General features: G+C 59.6%; 1 protein-coding gene across 1 annotated transcript in view; it reads left to right on the plus strand.

The window, feature by feature from the left end:
* LOC140429942 (dnaJ homolog subfamily C member 21-like) overlaps positions 1 to 19,652 on the plus strand; it is a 205,684-nt gene that overhangs the window by 104,091 nt on the left and 81,941 nt on the right. Inside the window, exons 6-9 of the mRNA XM_072517531.1 lie at positions 10,980 to 11,128; positions 12,474 to 12,564; positions 17,531 to 17,785; positions 18,944 to 18,983. Of these exons, the coding sequence (XP_072373632.1) occupies positions 10,980 to 11,128; positions 12,474 to 12,564; positions 17,531 to 17,785; positions 18,944 to 18,983 (535 nt within the window). The remainder of the gene's footprint in view (positions 1 to 10,979; positions 11,129 to 12,473; positions 12,565 to 17,530; positions 17,786 to 18,943; positions 18,984 to 19,652) is intronic.

Genomic DNA, 19,652 nt, shown 5'->3' on the forward strand with positions numbered 1-19,652 from the left:
CGTTTCCCTCTCCTGTCTCTGACTCTCCCGTTTCCCTCTCCTGTCTCTGACTCTCCCGTTTCCCTCTCCTGTCTCTCTCTCTCTCCCGTTTCCCACTTCTTTCTCTATCTCTCCCGTTTCCCTCTCCTGTCTCTGACTCTCCCGTTTCCCTCTTCTGTCTCTGACTCTCCCGTTTCCCTCTACTGTCGCTCTCTCTCCAGTTTCCCTCTCCTGTCTCTCTCTCTCCCGTTTCCCTCTCCTGTCTCTCTCTCTCCCGTTTCCCTCTCCTGTCTCTATCTCTCCCAACTCCCTCTCCTGTCTCTCTCTCTCCCGTTTCCCTCTCCTGTCTCTCTCTCTCCCGTTTCCCTCTCCTGTCTCTGACTCTCCCGTTTCCCTCTCCTGTCTCTGACTCTCCCGTTTCCCTCTCCTGTCTCTCTCTCTCCCGTTTCCCCCTCCTGTCTCTCTCTCTCCCGTTTCCCTCTCCTGTCTCTCTCTCTCCCGTTTCCCCCTCCTGTCTCTGACTCTCCCGTTTCCCTCTCCTGTCTCTATCTCTCCCAACTCCCTCTCCTGTCTCTCTCTCTCCCGTTTCCCTCTCCTGTCTCTCTCTCTCCCGTTTCCCTCTCCTATCTCTCTCTCTCCCGTTTCCCTCTCCTATCTCTCTCTCTCCCGTTTCCCTCTCCTGTCTCTCTCTCTCCCGTTTCCCCCTCCTGTCTCTATCTCTCCCGTTTCCCTCTCCTGTCTCTCTCTCTCCCGTTTCCCTCTCCTGTCTCTATCTCTCCCGTTTCCCTCTCCTGTCTCTCTCTCTCTCCCGTTTCCCCCTCCTGTCTCTCTCTCTCTCCCGTTTCCCCCTCCTGTCTCCAGCTCTCCCGTTTCCCTCTCCTGTCTCTCTCTCTCCCGTTTCCCCCTCCTGTCTCTCTCTCTCCCGTTTCCCCCTCCTGTCTCTCTCTCTCCCGTTTCCCCCTCCTGTCTCTCTCTCTCTCCCGTTTCCCCCTCCTGTCTCCAGCTCTCCCGTTTCCCTCTCCTGTCTCTCTCTCTCTCCCGTTTCCCTCTCCTGTCTCTCTCTCTCCCGTTTCCCTCTCCTGTCTCTCTCTCTCTCCCGTTTCCCTCTCCTGTCTCTCTCTCTCCCGTTTCCCTCTCCTGTCTCTCTCTCTCTCCCGTTTCCCCCTACTGTCTCCAGATCTCCCGTTTACCTCTCCTGTCTCTGACTCTCCCGTTTCCCCCTCCTGTCTCTGACTCTCCCGTTTCCCCCTCCTGTCTCTCTCTCTCCCGTTTCCCTTTTCTGTCTCTCTCTCTCCCGTTTCCCTCTCCTGTCTCTCTCTCTCCCGTTTCCCTCTCCTGTCTCTCTCTCTCTCCCGTTTACCTCTCCTGTCTCTTACTCTCCCGTTTACCTCTCCTGTCTCTGACTCTCCCGTTTCCCTCTCCTGTCTCTCTCTCTCCCATTTCCCTCTCCTGTCTCTCTCTCTCCCGTTTCCCTCTCCTGTCTCTGACTCTCCCCTTTCCCTCTCCTGTCTCTCTCTCTCCCGTTTCCCTCTCCTGTCTCTCTCTCTCCCGTTTCCCTCTCCTGTCTCTCTCTCCCGTTTCCCTCTCCTGTCTCTGACTCTCCCGTTTCCCTCTCCTGTCTCTATCTCTCCCGTTACCCCCTCCTGTCTCTGACTCTCCCGTTTCCCTCTCCTGTCTATCTCTCCCGTTTCCCTCTCCTGTCTCTATCTCTCCCGTTTCCCTCTCCTGTCTCTCTCTCTCCCGTTTCCCTCTCCTGTCTCTGACTCTCCCGTTTCCCTCTCCTGTCTCTATCTCTCCCGTTTCCCTCTCCTGTCTCTGACTCTCCCGTTTCCCTCTCCTGTCTCTCTCTCTCCCGTTTCCCTCTCCTGTCTCTCTCTCTCCCGTTTCCCTCTCCTGTCTCTCTCTCTCCCGTTTCCCTCTCCTGTCTCTCTCTCTCTCCCGTTTCCCTCTCCTGTCTCTCTCTCTCCCGTTTCCCTCTCCTGTCTCTCTCTCTCCCGTTTCCCTCTCCTGTCTCTCTCTCTCCCGGTTCACTCTCCTGTCTCTGACTCTCCCGTTTCCCTCTCCTGTCTCTCTCTCTCTCCCGTTGCCCTCTCCTGTCTCTGACTCTCCCGTTTCCCTCTCCTGTCTCTGACTCTCCTGTTTCCCTCTCCTGTCTCTGACTCTCCCGTTTCCTTCTCCTGTCTCTCTCTCTCCCGTTTCCCACTTCTTTCTCTATCTCTCCCGTTTCCCTCTCCTGTCTCTGACTCTCCCGTTTCCCTCTCCTGTCTCTGACTCTCCCGTTTCCCTCTCCTGTCTGACTCTCCCGTTTCCCTCTTCTGTCTCTGACTCTCCCGTTTCCCTCTACTGTCGCTCTCTCTCCAGTTTCCCTCTCTCTCCCGTTTCCCTCTCCTGTCTCTCTCTCTCCCGTTTCCCTCTCCTGTCTCTATCTCTCCCAACTCCCTCTCCTGTCTCTATCTCTCCCAACTCCCTCTCCTGTCTCTGACTCTCCCGTTTCCTTCTCCTGTCTCTATCTCTCCCGTTACCCCCTCCTGTCTCTGACTCTCCCGTTTCCCTCTCCTGTCTATCTCTCCCGTTTCCCTCTCCTGTCTCTCTCTCTCCCGTTTCCCCCTCCTGTCTCTGACTCTCCCGTTTCCCTCTCCTGTCTCTATCTCTCCCAACTCCCTCTCCTGTCTCTATCTCTCCCAACTCCCTCTCCTGTCTCTCTCTCTCCCGTTTCCCTCTCCTGTCTCTCTCTCTCCCGTTTCCCTCTCCTGTCTCTATCTCTCCCGTTTCCCTCTCCTGTCTCTATCTCTGTTCTGTTTCCCTCTCCTGTCTCTCTCTCTCCCGTTTCCCCCTCCTGTCTCTCTCTCTCTCCCGTTTCCCCCTCCTGTCTCCAGCTCTCCCGTTTCCCACTCCTGTCTCTCTCTCTCCCGTTTCCCTCTCCTGTCTCTCTCTCTCCCGTTTCCCCCTCCTGTCTCTCTCTCTCTCCCGTTTCCCCCTCCTGTCTCCAGCTCTCCCGTTTCCCTCTCCTGTCTCTCTCTCTCCCGTTTCCCTCTCCTGTCTCTCTCTCTCCCGTTTCCCTCTCCTGTCTCTCTCTCTCCCGTTTCCCTCTCCTGTCTCTCTCTCTCCCGTTTCCCTCTCCTGTCTCTCTCTCTCTCTCCCGTTTCCCCCTCCTGTCTCCAGATCTCCCGTTTACCTCTCCTGTCTCTGACTCTCCCGTTTCCCCCTCCTGTCTCTCTCTCTCCCGTTTCCCCCTTCTGTCTCTCTCTCTCCCGTTTCCCTCTCCTGTCTCTCTCTCTCCCGTTTCCCTTTTCTGTCTCTCTCTCTCCCGTTTCCCTCTCCTGTCTCTCTCTCTCTCCCGTTTCCCCCTCCTGTCTCCAGATCTCCCGTTTACCTCTCCTGTCTCTGACTCTCCCGTTTCCCTCTCCTGTCTCTGACTCTCCCGTTTCCCCCTCCTGTCTCTCTCTCTCCCGTTTCCCTCTCCTGTCTCTCTCTCTCCCGTTTCCCTTTTCTGTCTCTCTCTCTCCCGTTTCCCTCTCCTGTCTCTCTCTCTCCCGTTTCCCTCTCCTGTCTCTCTCTCTCTCCCGTTTCCCCCTCCTGTCTCCAGCTCTCCCGTTTACCTCTCCTGTCTCTTACTCTCCCGTTTACCTCTCCTGTCTCTGACTCTCCCGTTTCCCTCTCCTGTCTCTCTCTCTCCCATTTCCCTCTCCTTTCTCTCTCTCTCCCGTTTCCCTCTCCTGCCTCTGACTCTCCCCTTTCCCTCTCCTGTCTCTCTCTCTCCCCTTTCCCTCTCCTGTCTCTCTCTCTCCCGTTTCCCTCTCCTGTCTCTCTCTCTCCCGTTTCCCTCTCCTGTCTCTCTCTCTCCCGTTTCCCTCTCCTGTCTCTCTCTCTCCCGTTTCCCTCTCCTGTCTCTCTCTCTCCCGTTTCCCTCTCCTGTCTCTCTCTCCCGTTTCCCTCTCCTGTCTCTCTCTCTCCCGTTTCCCTCTCCTGTCTCTCTCTCCCGTTTCCCCCTCCTGTCTCTGACTCTCCCGTTTCCCTCTCCTGTCTCTATCTCTCCCGTTACCCCCTCCTGTCTCTGACTCTCCCGTTTCCCTCTCCTGTCTATCTCTCCCGTTTCCCTCTCCTGTCTCTATCTCTCCCGTTTCCCTCTCCTGTCTCTCTCTCTCCCGTTTCCCTCTCCTGTCTCTGACTCTCCCGTTTCCCTCTCCTGTCTCTATCTCTCCCGTTTCCCTCTCCTGTCTCTGACTCTCCCGTTTCCCTCTCCTGTCTCTCTCTCTCCCGTTTCCCTCTCCTGTCTCTCTCTCTCCCGTTTCCCTCTCCTGTCTCTCTCTCTCTCTCCCGTTTCCCTCTCCTGTCTCTCTCTCTCCCGTTTCCCTCTCCTGTCTCTCTCTCTCCCGTTTCCCTCTCCTGTCTCTCTCTCTCCCGTTTCCCTCTCCTGTCTCTGACTCTCCCGTTTCCCTCTCCTGTCTCTGACTCTCCCGTTTCCCTCTCCTGTCTCTCTCTCTCTCCCGTTGCCCTCTCCTGTCTCTATCTCTCCCGTTTCCCTCTCCTGTCTCTGACTCTCCCGTTTCCCTCTCCTGTCTCTGACTCTCCCGTTTCCCTCTCCTGTCTCTGACTCTCCCGTTTCCCTCTCCTGTCTCTCTCTCTCCCGTTTCCCACTTCTTTCTCTATCTCTCCCGTTTCCCTCTCCTGTCTCTGACTCTCCCGTTTCCCTCTCCTGTCTCTGACTCTCCCGTTTCCCTCTCCTGTCTGACTCTCCCGTTTCCCTCTTCTGTCTCTGACTCTCCCGTTTCCCTCTACTGTCGCTCTCTCTCCAGTTTCCCTCTCTCTCCCGTTTCCCTCTCCTGTCTCTCTCTCTCCCGTTTCCCTCTCCTGTCTCTCTCTCTCCCGTTTCCCTCTCCTGTCTCTCTCTCTCCCGTTTCCCTCTCCTGTCTCTGACTCTCCCGTTTCCCTCTCCTGTCTCTGACTCTCCCGTTTCCCTCTCCTGTCTCTCTCTCTCCCGTTTCCCCCTCCTGTCTCTCTCTCTCCCGTTTCCCTCTCCTGTCTCTCTCTCTCCCGTTTCCCCCTCCTGTCTCTCTCTCTCCCGTTTCCCTCTCCTGTCTCTATCTCTCCCAACTCCCTCTCCTGTCTCTATCTCTCCCAACTCCCTCTCCTGTCTCTCTCTCTCCCAACTCCCTCTCCTGTCTCTCTCTCTCCCGTTTCCCTCTCCTCTCTCTCTCTCTCCCGTTTCCCTCTCCTGTCTCTCTCTCTCCCGTTTCCCTCTCCTGTCTCTCTCTCTCCCGTTTCCCTCTCCTGTCTCTCTCTCTCCCGTTTCCCTCTCCTGTCTCTATCTCTCCCGTTTCCCTCTCCTGTCTCTATCTCTCCCGTTTCCCTCTCCTGTCTCTCTCTCTCCCGTTTCCCTCTCCTGTCTCTCTCTCTCTCCCGTTTCCCCCTCCTGTCTCTCTCTCTCTCCCGTTTCCCCCTCCTGTCTCCAGCTCTCCCGTTTCCCTCTCCTGTCTCTCTCTCTCCCGTTTCCCTCTCCTGTCTCTCTCTCTCCCGTTTCCCTCTCCTGTCTCTCTCTCTCCCGTTTCCCCCTCCTCTCTCTCTCTCTCTCCCGTTTCCCCCTCCTGTCTCCAGCTCTCCCGTTTCCCTCTCCTGTCTCTCTCTCTCTCCCGTTTCCCTCTCCTGTCTCTCTCTCTCCCGTTTCCCTCTCCTGTCTCTCTCTCTCCCGTTTCCCCCTCCTGTCTCTCTCTCTCTCCCGTTTCCCCCTCCTGTCTCCAGCTCTCCCGTTTCCCTCTCCTGTCTCTCTCTCTCCCGTTTCCCTCTCCTGTCTCTCTCTCTCCCGTTTCCCTCTCCTGTCTCTCTCTCTCCCGTTTCCCTCTCCTGTCTCTCTCTCTCCCGTTTCCCTCTCCTGTCTCTCTCTCTCTCCCGTTTCCCCCTCCTGTCTCCAAATCTCCCGTTTACCTCTCCTGTCTCTGACTCTCCCGTTTCCCTCTCCTGTCTCTCCCCCGTTTCCCTCTCCTGTCTCTGACTCTCCCGTTTCCCTCTCCTGTCTCTATCTCTCCCGTTTCCCTCTCCTGTGTCTCTCTCTCCCATTTCCCTCTCCTGTCTCTGACTCTCCCGTTTCCCTCTCCTGTCTCTCTCCCGTTTCCCTCTCCTGTCTCTCTCTCTCCCGTTTCCCTCTCCTGTCTCTGACTCTCCCGTTTCCCTCTCCTGTCTCTGACTCTCCCGTTTCCCTCTCCTGTCTCTCTCTCTCCCGTTTCCCCCTCCTGTCTCTCTCTCTCCCGTTTCCCTCTCCTGTCTCTCTCTCTCCCGTTTCCCTCTCCTGTCTCTCTCTCTCCCGTTTCCCTCTCCTGTCTCTCTCCCGTTTCCCCCTCCTGTCTCCAGCTCTCCCGTTTACCTCTCCTGTCTCTGACTCTCCCGTTTCCCTCTCCTGTCTCTCTCCCGTTTCCCCCTCCTGTCTCCAGCTCTCCCGTTACCCTCTCCTGTCTCTGACTCTCCCGTTTCCCTCTCCTGTCTCTGACTCTCCCGTTTCCCTCTCCTGTCTCTCTCTCTCCCATTTCCCTCTCCTGTCTCTCTCTCTCCCGTTTCCCTCTCCTGTCTCTGACTCTCCCCTTTCCCTCTACTGTCTCTCTCTCTCCCGTTTCCCTCTCCTGTCTCTCTCCCGTTTCCCTCTCCTGTCTCTCTCTCTCTCCCGTTTCCCTCTCCTGTCTCTCTCTCTCTCCCGTTTCCCTCTCCTGTCTCTCTCTCTCTCCCGTTACCCTCTCCTGTCTCTATCTCTCCCGTTTCCCTCTCCTGTCTCTGACTCTCCCGTTTCCCTCTCCTGTCTCTGACTCTCCCGTTTCCCTCTCCTGTCTCTCTCTCTCCCGTTTCCCTCTCCTGTCTCTCTCTCTCTCCCGTTTCCCTCTCCTGTCTCTGACTCTCCCGTTTCCCTCTCCTGTCTCTGACTCCCCCGTTTCCCTCTCCTGTGTCTCTCTCTCCCGTTTCCCTCTCCTGTGTCTCTCTCTCCCGTTTCCCTCTCCTGTCTCTCTCTCTCCCGTTTCCCTCTCCTGTCTCTGACTCTCCCGTTTCCCTCTCCTGTCTCTGACTCTCCCGTTTCCCTCTCCTGTCTCTGACTCCCCCGTTTCCCTCTCCTGTCTCTCTCTCTCCCGTTTCCCTCTCCTGTCTCAATCTCTCCCGTTTCCCTCTCCTGTGTCTCTCTCTCCCGTTTCCCTCTCCTGTGTCTCTCTCTCCCGTTTCCCTCTCCTGTCTGTATCTCTCCCGTTTCCCTCTCCTCTCTCTCTCTCTCTCTCTCCCGTTTCCCTCTCCTGTCTCTCTCTCTCCCGTTTCCCTCTCCTGTCTCTCTCTCTCCCGTTTCCCTCTCCTGTCTCTCTCTCTCCCGTTTCCCTCTCCTGTCTCTCTCTCTCCCGTTTCCCTCTCCTGTCTCTGACTCTCCCGTTTCCCTCTCCTGTCTCTCTCTCTCCTGTTTCCCCCTCCTGTCTCTGACTCTCCCGTTTCCCTCTCCTGTCTCTCTCTCTCCCGTTTCCCTCTCCTGTCTCTCTCTCTCCCGTTTCCCCCTCCTGTCTCTCTCTCTCCCGTTTCCCTCTCCTGTCTCTCTCTCCCGTTTCCCTCTCCTGTCTCTGACTCTCCCGTTTCCCTCTCCTGTCTCTCTCTCTCGCGTTTCCCTCTCCTGTCTCTCTCTCTCCCGTTTCCCTCTCCTGTCTCTGACTCTCCCCTTTCCCTCTACTGTCTCTCTCTCTCTCCCGTTTCCCTCTCCTGTCTCTCTCCCGTTTCCCTCTCCTGTCTCTCTCTCTCTCCCGTTTCCCTCTCCTGTCTCTCTCTCTCTCCCGTTTCCCTCTCCTGTCTCTCTCTCTCTCCCGTTACCCTCTCCTGTCTCTATCTCTCCCGTTTCCCTCTCCTGTCTCTGACTCTCCCGTTTCCCTCTCCTGTCTCTGACTCTCCCGTTTCCCTCTCCTGTCTCTCTCTCTCCCGTTTCCCTCTCCTGTCTCTCTCTCTCTCCCGTTTCCCTCTCCTGTCTCTGACTCTCCCGTTTCCCTCTCCTGTCTCTGACTCCCCCGTTTCCCTCTCCTGTGTCTCTCTCTCCCGTTTCCCTCTCCTGTGTCTCTCTCTCCCGTTTCCCTCTCCTGTCTCTCTCTCTCCCGTTTCCCTCTCCTGTCTCTGACTCTCCCGTTTCCCTCTCCTGTCTCTGACTCTCCCGTTTCCCTCTCCTGTCTCTGACTCCCCCGTTTCCCTCTCCTGTCTCTCTCTCTCCCGTTTCCCTCTCCTGTCTCAATCTCTCCCGTTTCCCTCTCCTGTGTCTCTCTCTCCCGTTTCCCTCTCCTGTGTCTCTCTCTCCCGTTTCCCTCTCCTGTCTGTATCTCTCCCGTTTCCCTCTCCTCTCTCTCTCTCTCTCTCTCCCGTTTCCCTCTCCTGTCTCTCTCTCTCCCGTTTCCCTCTCCTGTCTCTCTCTCTCCCGTTTCCCTCTCCTGTCTCTCTCTCTCCCGTTTCCCTCTCCTGTCTCTCTCTCTCCCGTTTCCCTCTCCTGTCTCTATCTCTCCCGTTTCCCTCTCCTGTCTCTGACTCTCCCGTTTCCCTCTCCTGTCTCTCTCTCTCCTGTTTCCCCCTCCTGTCTCTGACTCTCCCGTTTCCCTCTCCTGTCTCTCTCTCTCCCGTTTCCCTCTCCTGTCTCTCTCTCTCCCGTTTCCCCCTCCTGTCTCTCTCTCTCCCGTTTCCCTCTCCTGTCTCTCTCTCTCGCGTTTCCCTCTCCTGTCTCTCTCTCTCCCGTTTCCCTCTCCTGTCTCTCTCTCCCGTTTCCCTCTCCTGTCTCTGACTCTCCCGTTTCCCTCTCCTGTCTATCTCTCCCGTTTCCCTCTCCTGTCTCTATCTCTCCCGTTTCCCTCTCCTGTCTCTCTCTCTCCCGTTTCCCTCTCCTGTCTCTCTCCCGTTTCCCTCTCCTGTCTCTGACTCTCCCGTTTCCCTCTCCTGTCTCTCTCTCTCCCGTTTCCCTCTCCTGTCTCTCTCTCTCCCGTTTCCCCCTCCTGTCTCTATCTCTCCCGTTTCCCTCTCCTGTCTCTCTCTCTCCCGTTTCCCTCTCCTGTCTCTCTCTCTCTCCCGTTTCCCCCTCCTGTCTCTCTCTCTCCCGTTTCCCCCTCCTGTCTCCAGCTCTCCCGTTTCCCTCTCCTGTCTCTCTCTCTCCCGTTTCCCTCTCCTGTCTCTCTCTCTCCCGTTTCCCTCTCCTGTCTCTCTCTCTCCCGTTTCCCCCTCCTGTCTCTCTCTCTCTCTCCCGTTTCCCCCTCCTGTCTCCAGCTCTCCCGTTTCCCTCTCCTGTCTCTCTCTCTCCCGTTTCCCTCTCCTGTCTCTCTCTCTCCCGTTTCCCTCTCCTGTCTCTCTCTCTCCCGTTTCCCCCTCCTGTCTCTCTCTCTCTCCCGTTTCCCCCTCCTGTCTCCAGCTCTCCCGTTTCCCCCTCCTGTCTCTCTCTCTCCCGTTTCCCTCTCCTGTCTCTCTCCCGTTTCCCTCTCCTGTCTCTCTCTCTCCCGTTTCCCTCTCATGTCTCTCTCTCTCCCGTTTCCCTCTCCTGTCTCTCTCTCTCTCCCGTTTCCCCCTCCTGTCTCCAGATCTCCCGTTTCCCTCTCCTGTCTCTGACTCTCCCGTTTCCCTCTCCTGTCTCTATCTCTCCCGTTTCCCTCTCCTGTGTCTCTCTCTCCCGTTTCCCTCTCCTGTCTCTCTCTCTCCCGTTTCCCTCTCCTGTCTCTGACTCTCCCGTTTCCCTCTCCTGTCTCTGACTCTCCCGTTTCCCTCTCCTGTCTCTCTCTCTCCCGTTTCCCCCTCCTGTCTCTCTCTCTCCCGTTTCCCTCTCCTGTCTCTCTCTCTCCCGTTTCCCTCTCCTGTCTCTCTCTCTCCCGTTTCCCTCTCCTGTCTCTCTCTCTCCCGTTTCCCTCTCCTGTCTCTCTCTCTCCCGTTTCCCCCTCCTGTCTCCGGCTCTCCCGTTTACCTCTCCTGTCTCTGACTCTCCCGTTTCCCTCTCCTGTCTCTGACTCCCCCGTTTCCCTCTCCTGTCTCTCTCTCTCCCGTTTCCCTCTCCTGTCTCTCTCTCCCTTTTCCCTCTCCTGTCTCTCTCTCTCTCCCGTTTCCCTCTCCTGTGTCTCTCTCTCCCGTTTCCCTCTCCTGTCTCTATCTCTCCCGTTTCCCTCTCCTGTCTCTCTCTCTCCCGTTTCCCTCTCCTGTCTCTCTCTCTCCCGTTTCCCCCTCCTGTCTCCGGCTCTCCCGTTTACCTCTCCTGTCTCTGACTCTCCCGTTTCCCTCTCCTGTCTCTGACTCCCCCGTTTCCCTCTCCTGTCTCTCTCTCTCCCGTTTCCCTCTCCTGTCTCTCTCTCCCGTTTCCCTCTCCTGTCTCTCTCTCTCTCCCGTTTCCCTCTCCTGTGTCTCTCTCTCCCGTTTCCCTCTCCTGTCTCTATCTCTCCCGTTTCCCTCTCCTGTCTCTATCTCTCCCGTTTCCCTCTCCTGTCTCTGACTCTCCCGTTTCCCTCTCCTGTCTCTCTCTCCCGTTTCCCTCTCCTGTCTCTCTCTCCCGTTTCCCTCTCCTGTCTCTCTCTCTCTCCCGTTTCCCTCTCCTGTGTCTCTCTCTCCCGTTTCCCTCTCCTGTGTCTCTCTCTCCCGTTTCCCTCTCCTGTCTCTATCTCTCCCGTTTCCCTCTCCTGTCTCTATCTCTCCCGTTTCCCTCTCCTGTGTCTCTCTCTCCCGTTTCCCTCTCCTGTCTCTATCTCTCCCGTTTCCCTCTCCTGTCTCTGACTCTCCTGTTTCCCTCTCCTGTCTCTATCTCTCCCGTTTCCCTCTCCTGTCTCTATCTCTGCCGTTTCCCCCTCCTGTCTCTGACTCTCCCGTTTCCCTCTCCTGTCTCTATCTCTCCCGTTTCCCTCTCCTGTCTCTCTCTCTCCCGTTTCCCTCTCCTGTCTCTCTCTCTCCCGTTTCCCCCTCCTGTCTCTGACTCTCCCGTTTCCCTCTCCTGTCTCTGACTCTCCCGTTTCCCTCTCCTGTCTCTGACTCTCGCTGCCATTTCCCTGTAGGCTAGCACAACAGTACCAAGAGCAGAGCTGGGTGGCCATGTCAGATCTGGAAAAGGACCTGCAGCAGATGGAGGCTCGGTACGAGGAGGAGTTTGGTGAAGGTTCAGGCAATCTGGAGGAAGGTCACGAGCTGAATGGGACAGGAGAAGGTAAAGGCAATAAAATGCCCCCTGCCCCCGGGACAAGCCCCCCCTGCCCCCGGGACAAGCCCCCCCTGCCCCCGGGACAAGCCCCCCTGCCCCCGGGACAAGCCCCCCTGCCCCCGGGACAAGCCCCCCCTGCCCCCGGGACAAGCCCCCCCTGCCCCCGGGACAAGCCCCCCTGCCCCCGGGACAAGCCCCCCTGCCCCCGTGACAAGCCCCCCCTGCCCCCGGGACAAGCCCCCCCTGCGCCCGGGACAAGCCCCCCCTGCCCCCGGGACAAGCCCCCCCTGCCCCCGGGACAAGCCCCCCCTGCCCCCGGGACAAGCCCCCCCTGCCCCCGGGACAAGCCCCCCCTGCCCCCGGGACAAGCCCCCCCTGCCCCCGGGACAAGCCCCCCCTGCCCCCGGGACAAGCCCCCCCTGCCCCCGGGACAAGCCCCCCTGCCCCCGGGACAAGCCCCCCCTGCCCCCGGGACAAGCCCCCCTGCCCCCGGGGCAAGCCCCCCCTGCCCCCGGGACAAGCCCCCCCTGCCCCCGGGACAAGCCCCCCCTGCCCCCGGGACAAGCCCCCCCTGCCCCCGGGACAAGCCCCCCCTGCCCCCGGGACAAGCCCCCCCTGCCCCCGGGACAAGCCCCCCCTGCCCCCGGGACAAGCCCCCCCTGCCCCCGGGACAAGCCCCCCCTGCCCCCGGGACAAGCCCCCCCTGCCCCCGGGACAAGCCCCCCTGCCCCCGGGACAAGCCCCCCTGCCCCCGGGGGGGGGGGGGGGGGGGCCTCGGTCCCCTGCCACACCCGTGGTTGCGCAGCATCAGTTTCTTCCCTCTATCTTCAAACCTCCAAATTGATCCGTGTCATACTCGGGATCTCGCTGCACCACCTGCCTCCCTCCCGCCCGCCTGCACCCCGCTCTGTGATTCTGTGTGGGAGTAAGGTCTGTGGCTCAGATGGTTAAAGCCCCTGTCTAGTAAACCGGTGGCCCCAAGTTCGAATCTCAGTGTTGGCTTCATATCTTACGGTGGCACAGTGGTTAGCACTGTTGCTTCACAGCGCCAGGGTCCCAGGTTCGATTCCCGGCTTGGGTCACTGTCTGTGCGGAGTCTGCACGTTCTCCCCGTGTCTGCGTGGGTTTCCTCCGGGTGCTCCGGTTTCCTCCCACAAGTCCCGAAAGACGTGCTGTTAGGTGAATTGGACATTCTGAATTCTCCCTCTGTGTACCCGAACAGGCGCCGGAATGTGGTGACTAGGGGCTTTTCACAGTAACTTCATTGCAGTGTTAATGTAAGCCTACTTGTGACAATAATTAAGATTATTATTAATATCTGTCCTGTTATTCACACCGTTGTTTGTTCCAGGCTCGCTCACTGACACAACTCAGGGTGATATTGAATTATCTGATGAGCTATTCTGCCCAGCTTGTGAGAAAATCTTCCAAAGCGTGAAATCGTAAGTGTATCCACATTGTCTGCCCCCTGTCCCTGGCAATGTACGGGTTTTGGGGAATGATGTCCCAAGGAGGAGGCGGGTCGGGTCGAAGGGTTTGCACCGGTGTGCGAGGGAGGTGTGAGCAGTGTACTGGGGCTGGGTTAGGCAGCGGTGTGCGAGGGAGTGTGAGCAGTGGACCGGGGCTGGGTGAGGCAGCGGTGTGCGGGGGAGGTGTGGGTGGTGTGCGAGGGAGGTGTGAGCAGTGTACCGGGGCTGGGGTTAGGCAGCGGTGTGCGAGGGAGGTGTGAGCAGTGTACCGGGGCTGGGGTTAGACAGCGGTGTGCGGAGGAGGTGTGAGCAGTGGACCGGGGCTGGGTTAGGCAGCGGTGTGCGAGGGAGGTGTGAGCAGTGTACCGGCGCTGGGTGAGGCAGCGGTGTGCGAGGGACGTGTGAGCAGTGTACCGGCGCTGGGTGAGGCAGCGGTGTACGAGGGAGGTGTGAGCAGTGTCCCTGGCCGGGGCTAGGCAGCGGTGTGCGAGGGAGGTGCGAGCAGTGTACCGGGGCTGGGTTAGGCAGCGGTGTGCGAGGGAGGTGTGAGCAGTGGACCGGGGCTGGGTTAGGCAGCGATGTGCGAGGGAGGTGTGAGCAGTGTACCGGGGCTGGGGTTAGACAGCGGTGTGCGAGGGAGGTGTGAGCAGTGGACCGGGGCTGGGTTAGGCACCGGTGTGCGAGGGAGGTGTGAGCAGTGTACCGGGGCTGGGGTTAGACAGCGGTGTGCGAGGGAGGTGTGAGCAGTGGACCGGGGCTGGGTTAGGCAGCAGTGTGCGAGGGAGGTGTGAGCAGTGTACCGGGGCTGGGGTTAGACAGCGGTGTGCGAGGGAGGTGTGAGCAGTGGACCGGGGCTGGGTTAGGCAGTGGTGTGCGAGGGAGGTGTGAGCAGTGGACCGGGGCTGGGTTAGACAGCGGTGTGCGAGGGAGGTGTGAGCAGTGGACCGGGTCTGGTTTAGGCAGCGGTGTGCGAGGGAGGTGTGAGCAGTGGACCGGGGCTGGGTTAGGCAGCGGTGTGCGAGGGAGGTGTGAGCAGTGGACCGGGGCTGGGGTTAGACAGCGGTGTGCGAGGGAGGTGTGAGCAGTGTACCGGGGCTGGGTTAGGCAGCGGTGTGCGAGGGAGGTGTGAGCAGTGTCCCTGGCCGGGGCTAGGCAGCGGTGTGCGAGGGAGGTGCGAGCAGTGTACCGGGGCTGGGTTAGGCAGCGGTGTGCGAGGGAGGTGTGAGCAGTGGACCGGGGCTGGGTTAGGCAGCGGTGTGCGAGGGAGGTGTGAGCAGTGTACCGGGGCTGGGGTTAGACAGCGGTGTGCGAGGGAGGTGTGAGCAGTGGACCGGGGCTGGGTTAGGCACCGGTGTGCGAGGGAGGTGTGAGCAGTGGACCGGGGCTGGGGTTAGACAGCGGTGTGCGAGGGAGGTGTGAGCAGTGTACCGGGGCTGGGTTAGGCAGCGGTGTGCGAGGGAGGTGTGAGCAGTGGTGTGCGGGGGAGGTGTGGGCAGTGTACCGGGGCTGGGTTAGGCAGCGGTGTGCGAGGGAGGTGTGCGCGGTGTGCGAGGGAGGTGTGAGCAGTGTACCGGGGCTGGGGTTAGGCAGTGGTGTGCGAGGGAGTGTGAGCAGTGGACCGGGGCTGGGTTAGGCAGTGGTGTGCGAGGGAGGTGTGAGCAGTGGACCGGGGCTGGGTTAGGCAGCGGTGTGCGAGGGAGGTGTGAGCAGCGGACCGGGGCTGGGTTAGGCAGTGGTGTGCGAGGGAGTGTGAGCAGTGGACCGGGGCTGGGTTAGGCAGCAGTGTGCGAGGGAGGTGTGAGCAGTGTACCGGGGCTGGGGTTAGACAGCGGTGTGCGAGGGAGGTGTGAGCAGTGGACCGGGGCTGGGTTAGGCAGTGGTGTGCGAGGGAGGTGTGAGCAGTGGACCGGGGCTGGGTTAGACAGCGGTGTGCGAGGGAGGTGTGAGCAGTGGACCGGGTCTGGTTTAGGCAGCGGTGTGCGAGGGAGGTGTGAGCAGTGGACCGGGGCTGGGTTAGGCAGCGGTGTGCGAGGGAGGTGTGAGCAGTGGACCGGGGCTGGGGTTAGACAGCGGTGTGCGAGGGAGGTGTGAGCAGTGTACCGGGGCTGGGTTAGGCAGCGGTGTGCGAGGGAGGTGTGAGCAGTGTCCCTGGCCGGGGCTAGGCAGCGGTGTGCGAGGGAGGTGCGAGCAGTGTACCGGGGCTGGGTTAGGCAGCGGTGTGCGAGGGAGGTGTGAGCAGTGGACCGGGGCTGGGTTAGGCAGCGGTGTGCGAGGGAGGTGTGAGCAGTGTACCGGGGCTGGGGTTAGACAGCGGTGTGCGAGGGAGGTGTGAGCAGTGGACCGGGGCTGGGTTAGGCACCGGTGTGCGAGGGAGGTGTGAGCAGTGTACCGGGGCTGGGGTTAGACAGCGGTGTGCGAGGGAGGTGTGAGCAGTGGACCGGGGCTGGGTTAGGCAGCAGTGTGCGAGGGAGGTGTGAGCAGTGTACCGGGGCTGGGGTTAGACAGCGGTGTGCGAGGGAGGTGTGAGCAGTGGACCGGGGCTGGGTTAGGCAGTGGTGTGCGAGGGAGGTGTGAGCAGTGGACCGGGGCTGGGTTAGACAGCGGTGTGCGAGGGAGGTGTGAGCAGTGGACCGGGTCTGGTTTAGGCAGCGGTGTGCGAGGGAGGTGTGAGCAGTGGACCGGGGCTGGGTTAGGCAGCGGTGTGCGAGGGAGGTGTGAGCAGTGGACCGGGGCTGGGGTTAGACAGCGGTGTGCGAGGGAGGTGTGAGCAGTGTACCGGGGCTGGGTTAGGCAGCGGTGTGCGAGGGAGGTGTGAGCAGTGGTGTGCGGGGGAGGTGTGGGCAGTGTACCGGGGCTGGGTTAGGCAGCGGTGTGCGAGGGAGGTGTGCGCGGTGTGCGAGGGAGGTGTGAGCAGTGTACCGGGGCTGGGGTTAGGCAGTGGTGTGCGAGGGAGTGTGAGCAGTGGACCGGGGCTGGGTTAGGCAGTGGTGTGCGAGGGAGGTGTGAGCAGTGGACCGGGGCTGGGTTAGGCAGCGGTGTGCGAGGGAGGTGTGAGCAGCGGACCGGGGCTGGGTTAGGCAGTGGTGTGCGAGGGAGTGTGAGCAGTGGACCGGGGCTGGGTTAGGCAGCAGTGTGCGAGGGAGGTGTGAGCAGTGTACCGGGGCTGGGGTTAGACAGCGGTGTGCGAGGGAGGTGTGAGCAGTGGACCGGGGCTGGGTTAGGCAGTGGTGTGCGAGGGAGGTGTGAGCAGTGGACCGGGGCTGGGTTAGACAGCGGTGTGCGAGGGAGGTGTGAGCAGTGGACCGGGTCTGGTTTAGGCAGCGGTGTGCGAGGGAGGTGTGAGCAGTGGACCGGGGCTGGGTTAGGCAGCGGTGTGCGAGGGAGGTGTGAGCAGTGGACCGGGGCTGGGGTTAGACAGCGGTGTGCGAGGGAGGTGTGAGCAGTGTACCGGGGCTGGGTTAGGCAGCGGTGTGCGAGGGAGGTGTGAGCAGTGTCCCTGGCCGGGGCTAGGCAGCGGTGTGCGAGGGAGGTGCGAGCAGTGTACCGGGGCTGGGTTAGGCAGCGGTGTGCGAGGGAGGTGTGAGCAGTGGACCGGGGCTGGGTTAGGCAGCGGTGTGCGAGGGAGGTGTGAGCAGTGTACCGGGGCTGGGGTTAGACAGCGGTGTGCGAGGGAGGTGTGAGCAGTGGACCGGGGCTGGGTTAGGCACCGGTGTGCGAGGGAGGTGTGAGCAGTGTACCGGGGCTGGGGTTAGACAGCGGTGTGCGAGGGAGGTGTGAGCAGTGGACCGGGGCTGGGTTAGGCAGCAGTGTGCGAGGGAGGTGTGAGCAGTGTACCGGGGCTGGGGTTAGACAGCGGTGTGCGAGGGAGGTGTGAGCAGTGGACCGGGGCTGGGTTAGGCAGTGGTGTGCGAGGGAGGTGTGAGCAGTGGACCGGGGCTGGGTTAGACAGCGGTGTGCGAGGGAGGTGTGAGCAGTGGACCGGGTCTGGTTTAGGCAGCGGTGTGCGAGGGAGGTGTGAGCAGTGGACCGGGGCTGGGTTAGGCAGCGGTGTGCGAGGGAGGTGTGAGCAGTGGACCGGGGCTGGGGTTAGACAGCGGTGTGCGAGGGAGGTGTGAGCAGTGTACCGGGGCTGGGTTAGGCAGCGGTGTGCGAGGGAGGTGTGAGCAGTGGTGTGCGGGGGAGGTGTGGGCAGTGTACCGGGGCTGGGTTAGGCAGCGGTGTGCGAGGGAGGTGTGCGCGGTGTGCGAGGGAGGTGTGAGCAGTATACCGGGGCTGGGGTTAGGCAGTGGTGTGCGAGGGAGTGTGAGCAGTGGACCGGGGCTGGGTTAGGCAGTGGTGTGCGAGGGAGGTGTGAGCAGTGGACCGGGGCTGGGTTAGGCAGCGGTGTGCGAGGGAGGTGTGAGCAGCGGACCGGGGCTGGGTTAGGCAGTGGTGTGCGAGGGAGTGTGAGCAGTGGACCGGGGCTGGGTTAGGCAGTGGTGTGCGAGGGAGGTGTGAGCAGTGGACCGGGGCTGGGTTAGGCAGCGGTGTGCGAGGGAGGTGTGAGCAGTGTACCGGGGCTGGGTTAGGCAGCGGTGAGCGAGGGAGGTGTGAGCAGTGGACCGGGGCTGGGTTAGGCAGCGGTGTGCGAGGGAGGTGTGAGCAGTGTACCGGGGCTGGGTTAGGCAGCGGTGTGCGAGGGAGTGTGAGCAGTGGACCGGGGCTGGGTTAGGCAGCGGTGTGCGAGGGAGGTGTGAGCAGTGGACCGGTGCTGGGTTAGGCAGCGGTGTGCGAGGGAGGTGTGAGCAGTGTACCGGGGCTGGGTTAGGCAGCGGTGTGCGAGGGAGGTGTGAGCAGTGTACCGGGGCTGGGTTAGGCAGCGGTGTGCGAGGGAGGTGTGGGCAGTGGACCGGGTATTGATGCCCTTCTTTCCTGTAACCGGCCTCCTGTCTATGTGCAGTATGAAGAACCACAAAAAGTCCAAGAAACACCGGGAGTTGGTGGCATTATTACGGCAGCAGCTGGAGGCTGAGGAAGAGGAGCTGTGTGAATGGTCAGGAGAGGGTCGAGGCGACGAGGAGGATTTGCCGGAGGGCCGAGGCGGAGAGGATGGATCGCCAGGCGCCGAGGAGGACTCGCCGGAGGGGCGAGGCGGCGAGGAGGATTCGCCGGAGGGTGGAAGTGGCGAGGAGGGATCGCCAGAGGCGGCTCTGAGGTAATTATGGAAACAAAAGCAAATGCTCCGGATGCCGAAATCTGAAATAAACACCAAAATTGGAAGTAATTCTCAGCAGGTCCAACAGCCTCTGTGGAGAGAGAAACCGAGTTAACATTTCAGCTCTAACCTCAGTCATCTCCAACTCCTTGCCCCACTCCCGATGGCATCTTTCCTGCAACAGTTTTATATCCTCCATTCTCACCATCCATGGCTCAAAGCTGAAACAATAATTTATTTAAGTCCTCTCAATTTGGAACTCTTTAAATTTAAATTTGGTACACTAAATTTGAATTTGGAACACTAAATTTGAATTTGGTACACCGTAAATTTGAATTTGGTCCATTGTAAATTTGAATTTGGTGCATTGTAAATTTGAATTTTGTTCACTATAAATTTGAATTTGGTCCATTGTAAATTTTAATTTGGTTCATTGTAAATTTTAATTTGGTACACTAAATTTGAATTTGCTACACTGAATTTGAATTTGGTACAGTAAATTTAAATTTTGAACTCTGTAAATTTGAATTTGGAACACTAAATTTGAATTTAAATTTGGTGCACTATAACTTTGAATTTGGTATACTGTAAATTTTAATTTGGTCCATTGTAAATTTGAATTTGGTTCACTGTAAATTTGAATTTGGTCCACTAAATTTTAATTTGGTTCACTGTACATTAGAATTTGGTCCATTGTAAATATTAATTTGGTTCACTGTAAATTTGAATTTGGTACTGTAAATTTCAATTTGGTACACTGAAAATTTGAATTTGGTACACTAAATTTGAATTTAAATTTCGAACTCTGAAAATTTGAATTTGGCACACTAAATTTAATTAAAGTATCAGAATAGGACAGCTTTGAGTGAGAGAGAAATATTTAACTAGCTGGTTAAATCAGTTGCTTAATCGCATTAATCTTTGGAATCTCGTTAAAGGGTCTGTTTAGCTCAGTGGGCTAGACAGCTGGTTTGTGATGCAGAACAAGGCCAGCAGCGTGGGTTCAATTACCGTACCAGCTGAGAATTCGGAATTCTCCCTGTATACCCGAACAGGCGCCGGAATGTGGCGACTAGGAGCTTTTCACAGTAACTTCATACTTGTGAAAATAAATTATTATTATTATTTTTATTATTAATTTTAATAATCTGCTTCTAGAGTCTCCAAGAAACAGAAGAGGAGGAAGCAACGAGCGGAGGTAAGAAATGCAGTGAAAGCAGAGGGCTCCAGTTAAACTGCCTCCCCACCCCCTCCCCCATACCCACCACACACCCCGCCTCTCCATCCCCCCGCGGCCCCATCCCCCCGCCTCCCTGTCCCCCGCCTCCCTGTCCCCCGCCGCCCCGTCCCCCCCGCCACCCCATTCCCCCGCCACCCCATTCCCCCCGCCACCCCATTCCCCTGCCACCCCGTCCCCTCGCCTCCCCGTCCCCCCGCCTCCCCGTCCCCCCGCGGCCCCACCCCCCCGGCTCCCCATCCCCCCGCCGCCCCATCCCCCCGCCACCCCATTCCCCCCCGCCACCCCATCACCCTGCCACCCCGTCCCCCATCCCCCCGTCCCCCCGCCACCCCGTCCCCCGGCCCCCCCGCCTCCACGTCCCCCATCCCCCCACCACCCCATCCCCCCGCCTCCCCATCCTCCCGCCTCCCCATCCTCACGCCTCCCCGTCCCCCATCCCCCCCCGCCTCCCCGTCCCCCATCCCCCCCGCCTCCCCGTCCCCCATCCCCCCCGCCTCCCCGCCCCCCATCCCCCCTGCCTCCCCGTCCCCCACCCCCCCGCCTCCCCGTCCCCCATCCCCCCGCCTCCCCATCCCCCGCCTCCACATCCCCCGCCTCCCCATCCCCGCCTCCCCATCCCCGCCTCCC

Source organism: Scyliorhinus torazame, chromosome 9, assembly GCF_047496885.1.
Source record: "Scyliorhinus torazame isolate Kashiwa2021f chromosome 9, sScyTor2.1, whole genome shotgun sequence".
Taxonomy (NCBI): domain Eukaryota; kingdom Metazoa; phylum Chordata; class Chondrichthyes; order Carcharhiniformes; family Scyliorhinidae; genus Scyliorhinus; species Scyliorhinus torazame.